This window comes from Bidens hawaiensis, unplaced genomic scaffold (assembly GCF_021521415.1).
Source record: "Bidens hawaiensis isolate Kalapana, Puna unplaced genomic scaffold, B.hawaiensis_p1.1 tig00013743_1, whole genome shotgun sequence".
Taxonomy (NCBI): domain Eukaryota; kingdom Viridiplantae; phylum Streptophyta; class Magnoliopsida; order Asterales; family Asteraceae; genus Bidens; species Bidens hawaiensis.
Genome location: NW_027492168.1, coordinates 92,746 through 101,378, shown reverse-complemented (window position 1 = coordinate 101,378; position 8,633 = coordinate 92,746). Strand labels below are relative to the sequence as shown.

The window sequence follows — 8,633 nt, the reverse complement described above, 5'->3', positions numbered from 1 at the left end:
AAATTTATAGCCAAAGAGAATGAAGTGGGAAAACAGAATTACAGAGGAAAGAGTTGAGAGAAGAAAGCGAACAAACTCATCTCATAATTTTTTAATCTCGCTGGAATCAATGCGCCTCACTCTAGTACTTCTCCGGTATGAATCAGGCTCTCTGCTGGTGTCAAAACTGATAGGCCATCGTGGTCCGCTTCTTTCACAACAACTACAAATACTCTCCGCCCCAATCAGCAGCCCGTTGAGATCAGCTGAACGTGTTCATACCATACCCATTGCTGTAATTTGAGAAAACTGCAGCGGACAGACGACAATACCAGTTGAACCCAGCACCAGCTGACTCATAGTTCAAAGTTGAAACAGTGACCACATTAACATACCAACCCGACCGGTGACCCATATGAAATCTGAATCTCTACTGAGTTTGAAAGTACCAACAGCAGCACAATTGACCCTTACAATATCAACAATTAAATTCCCTCCAAAGGAAAAACAGAATTTCATAGGAAACCATTCAAGAATATGCACCAAACGCTTATAAAGGTTCAGCAGTCTGGCACATACATGAAGTAGTAGGATATACCAAGTTCGCAAAATCTTGGTTAAGTTAATATTAAAAGTATAAGTTTCCTAATTACAGAACAGAAACATCATGTAGTGAAAATGAAATAATTCTTTTTCTGTGGTCCTTCATTTTCATTTTTCATCAGTCAAAACTATGTTGTTTATAAGCTGCAATCACTCCATAGAACCCATGTTTTTGTGCAGAAAATATTGTCTATTTGGTGTGATATTCATATTTATGATAAAACTTAAAACTCACAAATACTTAAGACTAGTGATAAAATCATATTAAATTGGAAAGCATAGCCTTGTGGTTATGTAATTCTTTTTCAAAACTCAAAAACATTTCTATGAACATACAACAAAAGTAAATTAACATTCTAAATCTTGATCTAATAATACAAAAAACCATCATCGGTCACTAATATCATGATAAACCATACTACTAACCGAATCAATAGTCACCATCCACACTTCCAAACCACTTTGATTATCATCTCTCCACATAACTTCAAGATTCTTGACCGCTTTCTTTGAAACACCACGTTTCATAAGAACAACACCAAGTGATTTAAAAGTCAACTCAGTTGGCTCAACACCCGATTCAATCATCGCCTTAAAGATTGTAACCGCCTCCTTAAACCTACCGTCTAATGCATACAATCCAAGAACATGATTATAACTCAACAAATCAGTCATAAACCCTAATTCCCTCATCTCTTTTGCTATCTCAACAGCCTCGTCAAAACTCCCAATTTTCTTGTACATACACAGCATCATCGCGTATGAAAACTCATTTGCAATCCCATTTCTTTTCAACTTTTCAAAAATTTCCTCTGCTGGTTTCAGCATTGACTGTTCCGTGTACAAGTCAATCATACAATTTGAACAATAAACATCCGGACCCACGTTTAATCTTTGAAGCATATAATAAGCTTCTTCTGCATCTTTCAACCACCCAACTTTCATGTAAAGTTTGATCAAAGAGTTACATATAATACCATTCATAACCAGACCCGAATCTTTCATTTTGTTCACATAATGTAAAGCTCGTTCAACGCTTCCAATATCAGCATACGCGTTAATCAACACACCATATGCAACCACATCAGGTTCTATATTGAATCCAATCATTTCTTTAAATAAACTCACTCCTGTTTCCAATTGACCTAATTTTACAAACCTTGAAATAACAGCACAATACGGTATGCAATCGCTCACCAATCCAGATTCTTGCATTTTCCTTAAATAGAAAGTGGCTTTTTGTGGGAGATCAGCGGTTGCTAACATTTGGACGAGTGAATTGTAGCTGCATTTATCCGGGTCAACACCATATTCATCCATAATATCAACTAACCGACACGCATCATCATATTGTTTGTTGATGCCATACGCCTTGATCATGACATTGAACTCAAGCACGGTTGGTTTCCTTCGTTCCTGACAAAATTTGAAGACTTTCTCGGCTTCCAAAACATGCCCACGTTCTCCAAATGCATCGATATTCGCCGAGTAACACTCGGAACTCATATTCCCTAACAAATGAAATTGATAAAACCATAACCATGACTTTTCAAGCATACTAGACTCTATGTACATCCTAGTAAGTGAAGATTGTGTAAATTCATCTATCTTAATATCTCTTTTATTCATCTCGTTTACAACCTCTTCCGCTTCACTAACCATACGTCTTATTGAAAAAGCACGTAAAAGTGTTCGATAACTCACGGCATCAGGCTCAAGAGAAGCTTTTAGCATCTTTTTGAAGTACCCTTTTGCCAAAATGATATCGTCATGCTTAACATGAAGTGAAATAAGTATGTTATATGTTCGTGTATCGGGTAAACATTGAAGCTGTTCCATTTTCTGCATCAATGATGCAACTTCATCTAACCGACCGTGATTACCAAACATATGAATCATTGTATTAAATGTAACTGTATTTGGAACTATACCTTTTCTAAGCATTTTTTCAAAAATATCAGAAGCATCTTTTAGTCTTCCAGCTTTCCCATAATTATCAATCATTGTATTATACGTATGCACGCATAAACAAAGATTTCTACACGCTGACCAGTTTTTATAAAACTCCTCAGCTTTTTCAAACTGGCTTGCGGTTTTAAACATTTGAACAATGATCCCCATCGTCACCTCATTGGGTTCTAAACCTTTCTTGTTCATTACATCCAACCAATACATTGCTTTTTCTCTAATTCCGCCTTTACTATAAACATCTATCAAAGTCCCAAAAGTAGAATTCACATATTCAATTCCGTTATCCTCCATTTCATCCATCAACATCTCAAGTTCAACCCATCTTCTAGCTTTCCCAAGAACCCGAATCAGTACATTGTAATGAATTACATTCACCTCGTAACACCCTTTTCGTTTAAACCACTCAAATATCTCCCTAGCCCTTTCCCAAACCTCTTGCTCCTTCAATACTATAGTCATTTCCTTCTTACTTAACGTTAACTCCCACGGTTTAAACGCCTCATCCAAATCACTAATGCTATCTAAAGCTTCTAACATAGCAGGAATACACCCTCCATACCTTGCCCATTTCATCAAACACCCGGTGTGCACAGCCTTCACGACCGCATTCTCGTTCAGGACTTTCGACGAACACTTGGTGTGCAAGTTCTCCTTCTTTGACCACACTCTTTTATTCAATTGGGTTTCAACAGAACCATCTGGTTTGGGTTTTGGGTTATGAAAAACAACACGTTGTTCAAAATCAGATGGGTTTTGAGGGTGAATTTGGTGTTTCTTGATAAGTTGGTGTTCAGTTTCTTTTTGGGTACGGTGGCGTGTGAGAGGGATTGAGTTAACGGTTGTGGGTTTTTGGGTATTGAGTGGATGGATAATTGGGATGCAATTTGTGTCTAAAGGTTGAAGCTTGACGAACATTGCTTGTTGAAGATGATTATGAGACACCAGAATCCATGAAATTGAGCGGAGAGTGGTTTGAGGGGTTTATCAGTTTATTATCCAAATGGTCGTTCGGTTCGACTCCCTATGGATGGCGCTTTCTTTTCGTTTATGATTACACCATGTGCATGTCTGTAGTGGATGGAGAATTCAGGGCTGCAAACTAGCATAGCCGAGCTCGAATCGTTTCAAGCTCGATTTCCATTGTTCGAAGATGACTTATGAGGCTGAGGGGTGTGGAGCGTGAGAAAGGGCGCAAGAGGACAGCCGCTCGCGCCCCGGGGCGCGAGCACCACACCACCGAGGCGCGAGAGGGGCGCGAGCACGGAAAAAGAGGCAGGCGCCAGGGGTGTAGCGCTCGTGAACGGCATGGGAATGCGTAAATAGAGCCGTTGGGCTCTTTGTTTATTAAAAAAAAAAAATTCCGGCAGCCTGTAAAAAATTCCGGCAGCCGAATTTTTTTGTTTATTAAAAAAAAAACAGAAATTGGATTCATTGGGTAATGGGTTTTGACCGGATTCGTTTTTGAAGACCCAGTTGTCGCGTTGGTAGCGTTCGATTGAGTGTTTCTCGGTGAAGGGAGAGTGTGAAGATGATTTGAGTGTTTCTCGGTGAAGGGAGAGTGTGAAGATGATGTGAAATTGATGGAATTTGGGGTTTTTGAAATGGGTAACTGGATATGGAGATGGGTGGAGTTTAGATGTGAGAGCCATTGGGTTGAATTGATTTGAGAAGAAAGAAGACACATTGATGATTTACGAGTTTTTATAATAATTCGTTTTTTTAATACATTTATAAAAAAATAAAAACAAAAACCGCTCGCGCCCCCTCTCGCGCCCCTCCACACCATGTCCCGGGGCGCGAGCACCACTACCAACACCCATCTTATCAAGTTTCTCTCTCTGCCACACGTCACAATATTATTGGCTGGCGCCCCCACTCGCGCCCCCTCTCGCGCCCCCCACACCCCTCAGCCTGAGTAGATTTTCAAGCACAAGTTTGGCTCGGGCTCAGTTTGTTTACTATTTATACAAATAATTTTTTATATAATTATAATTGTTTTTATATATTTTTTTCTATTATAATTTTATTTATAAAATAATATAGTATATATTATTTAGTTATTTTTATATATTTTTTAATAATATTATAGTAATTAATAATTATTAAATATATGTTTTTCTAAAAAAGTTATATAAATGACAGGCTCATTTAGGCTTACGAGCCGGCTCGAGCTCGACTAGTGAAGCCCGGGCTCGTTTATTAAACGAGCTTACTTTTAAACTCGAGCTCGTGCTCGGGGATCGAGTTTTTTAACAAGTCGATCTCAAGTAGCTCGCGAGCCGCTCGGCTCGTTCGCGCCCCGAATGGAGATCGATTTGCGTCATCGTTGCCACGTAATCATAAGAACGTTTTACAACAATATGGTGTGATGGATGAAACCCATTTCAGTCATTATCTTATTTTTATTTTATTATTAAAAAAGACGAATAAAGAATCACCAATCATCATGACTCATTCTTTCCCAGTCTGAAGCTTTGTGGTGGCATGGTGCACCCCTAAACCAAATACCAATTGAACAATATATGTACCGGTGTCGATATTATTGAAAATGGTATCGGTATTGTTTTAATTGGTTTTCGATTGATTTAAAACATACACATATCAAATTCTTTTGCACATATCACGACTTTATTTTCTGTATTGTGTGAGACAACTTTTGTGTAATCATATACAATTTTAATTAATTTTATTTTATTTCAAAATACATACAACTTTTTACCGAGCAGAAATGAGCCAGTATCACCCAAAAGTATCGGTGTCGGTACCAAAATTAAATCTTATGGCTTTTGGTTTTGTTCCAAGTATATTTTGATACCTTTTGTAACACCAGTCAAAATTCCGTGCCAAATTACCAACTAATAAAAATTTAAAGATCAAAGTGTAAAATAACCAACATAAAAGTAGAAGTAAATATATATAAATAACATATTTATGTTCTAAATGTTAAACGAAAATTTATATGTTTAGACTATAATTTTCGAGCATGACAAGTAAATTAATTGTTAACAACTATATATACGTATAGTTTCTACTAATATTAATACATAAGTTTTAACTTATTCGTAATAATATGTAGTATTATAAATATATAGTATACATTTATTATATTAGAAACCAATATATCATACATATGTATATAATTGAAATTTGTGGATAATTAGAAGACTTATGTGTGAAGAACTCTTAAGCCGCCAATTGATGCCATGATTCTATACTATCTCTATTAATATTCTTTTACATAATACCTGTCAAAATTTTAGAATCTTGAATGAACTATCAGTTTTCATTCGAAATACTAAAACACTTGAAATAATATAACCCGAGTGTTTAGTAAAAGATATAATCATTGAAGTTATAAGATATTTAGACACGTGTTTAACAAAAATCAAACATCATTTAAGGACAAAGATTAAATGTGTATATATATATATTTGTATGTAATTACGGTTACTATTATAATATTAATTAATAGAAGATAAAACACAAGATGTTTCATGGCCAATTATTATTTATGTTAAAATATGGGTGAAGTAGATAAATATTAATCTCTGTACATATGTACGTGGAGTAATATGAAGATCATTAGACTCAATTAGAATGACACATATTATGCTATCATCTACTTTTTATAAGTCCCTACACGTTGTGCCATACCACACCACTATGCATGCATATATAATAAATATAGTTTAGACTAATTTTCCGAAAACAAAAGAGGATGATGCGATGAGAGTATAAAGAAATCAAAAGAATGATATAGGTAAGAGTGAAACAAAAGAGAGAAGTAACAATGGTAACGGGTACTAACCCGACGGTGATTGAGCGACGACGATAATAATCATGGATCTTAATTAGTTAAGTCGAGGACAACGCCTATGGTCTGCTTGTGGCTAGTGGCGTTCCCGATGAGTCCCGAACCATTGCCCTTGGAGAACGTGCCATCTCGGGATTCCGACGTCCCATACTCCCAACACCCAATGTATGGTAGAAGTATTGCCCGTTCATTCTTAAGCATCATGTTCTAAATACTCGTGTAAGGTAGGGGTTCTGCCTAAGTCATTATTTTATTATATGGCTTAAACCATAGTTAGGGTATAGCTCAAACCTTGATTATAATTATAAGCTTTAAATATACAAAGGATTATAGTAATCTTTCTTTACAATTAAGAAACGTATAATTTTTCATTCATAAGGATATAGTCAGAATATAGTTTCTTCATAATTAAGAAACATAGCATTTTATATTTATGGAATATGATTAAAATATTATTTTTTTATGATTAAGAAACATAAGATTTTACATTCAATACTAGCAGTCAATGAATGTTTCTTCTTGAAGAAGAAATAGGTTATAAATGTTTCTTCATGAAGAAGAAACTCGGCATATGATTTGGTAAATAAATAAAAAGACTATATGTCTCAATATTTTATTCAAACAAATGATCAATCAAGGTTTAAAGCTATCAAAACCAGACTAAGGGTCTGTAGCCGGATCAAGTAACGATCTGGATATTTATATAAACCTATTTTATAATAGGTCAATCATCAATCAATCAATCAATCATTCACAGTCAAGGTTTCAAACGAGATCACCAATCATTCAGAACAGACAATCACAGGTGAATACGTTCAAACCTTTTATAACGTGAATACGTTAACCTTTTCAATCAGTCAATACATATTATACTCAATGAGACGAACGGGTGTTTGTGTTAACGAGTCAATCAATGCTTTCATGAGATCATGCAATCTCTAAAACATTATAATACAAAGTAGAGAATAAAATCAACTCAGACCGAATACGCATGTGTATGGATCCAAACATAACTGTTAATGCCCAAATCAATCAATCAAAGGCAATGAAGCCGCAGGCTGCAATGGTCATGACCAGTTCTCAGTTCAGGGTCGTTTGGCTAGGGGAATACCGTTATGTGTGTAGGGCAGTGGTACATATACCGGAAGTAGAAATACTTCCGCTGAGCTTGTCAAGAAAACTATGTTTATATTATAATGTCATTAAAATGTTTTATAGAGTCATACGTGTTCACCAGCATATAGCTGATGTATTTTTCCTCACATTTCAGGGAATACAGATTAGTACAGGTAACAAGACATTCATGGAGTTAGATGCTCGCAAGGTAATGATGGCTCAGTTTTTAATTATTAAAAATATTGCAAACGTATTTCAACAAGTTTTATAAATCAAATACCGGGTATTTATTATCCGAGAAGTTTTCAAATAAATTAATATTTTATTCAACCAAAGTCTTCCGCTAAAATAACCCGCAACTCTGATATATTTACAAAACATATACCAACTTGTGGTCACATGCCTAGGCCCTAAACCGGGGTGTGACACCTTTTCACATCGGAATAAACTAATTTTAAATAAACCTAAGATTTATCGCTATAAGATACAAGAGTTATATTTAAATCTTATTATACTGATAAACAAAAATAATGATGCTTAGTTATTCTAATTATTCTCAATCCTAGCATAAAATTCTCTCTTAATCTTTTAATATCTTTCCTACTTAATTCATGCTATCCATGGATCATGAGTGAAAATAGTTTGATCCATGAGTTACAACATTTTCGATATATTTTCAAGATATTATGTACGCATTAATGATCATTTACAACAATTTAATCCCTAAAATATAATTATGCTCGATGTATACCTAACGTTTTATTAAAAAAATCAACATTTTCTTAACACTAAGGTCTCGCGCATTCAACATTTTTAGAATCCTGCAATTCATGTTTTTTTTTTTGAAAAATTATAATCCAAGTTGTTTGTTTTTTTGAAAACCATCAATTCCATATTTTTTTAATTCATAAATATTTATCACATACTCAATTTCAATAAAAGAAATATGATCATATACAAAGATAACTTTTCTGTAAGGCCCCGGTCCTAGTGCCCTACTTTAGCGTTGGATTTACTCATAAACACAGTTCCAAATCTAACTATACTATTAAAACAAATGAGTTTAACTCAACATGGTCTCTTTCTATTGGTAGATTCTTAAACTTTCTATTTTTATCTATCACTTCTCTATTTTTGATGTGAATAAATT

General features: G+C 35.0%; 1 protein-coding gene across 2 annotated transcripts; it reads right to left on the bottom strand.

Annotated features, from left to right (window-relative positions):
- Positions 1–903: 903 nt before the first annotated feature.
- Positions 904–3,593, bottom strand: LOC143544738 (pentatricopeptide repeat-containing protein At3g23020-like). Of its 2 annotated transcripts, XM_077036770.1 has the most exons (2): positions 2,514–3,593; positions 904–2,093 (listed from the first exon to the last, which is right to left on the bottom strand). In XM_077036770.1, exons 1-2 carry the CDS (start codon positions 3,466–3,468, stop codon positions 970–972), a joined length of 2,079 nt encoding a protein of 692 aa, XP_076892885.1. In that variant the 5' UTR covers positions 3,469–3,593; the 3' UTR covers positions 904–969. The 2 variants fall into 2 exon arrangements, with proteins under 2 accessions (XP_076892885.1, XP_076892884.1); XM_077036769.1 differs by having other exon boundaries at positions 904–3,593.
- Positions 3,594–8,633: the final 5,040 nt, after the last annotated feature.

Excerpts from the sequence above, each read along its gene's own strand:
- LOC143544738 (XM_077036769.1), bottom strand. The coding sequence starts at position 3,468 with ATGTTCGTCAAGCTTCAACCTTTAGACACAAATTGCATCCCAATTATC.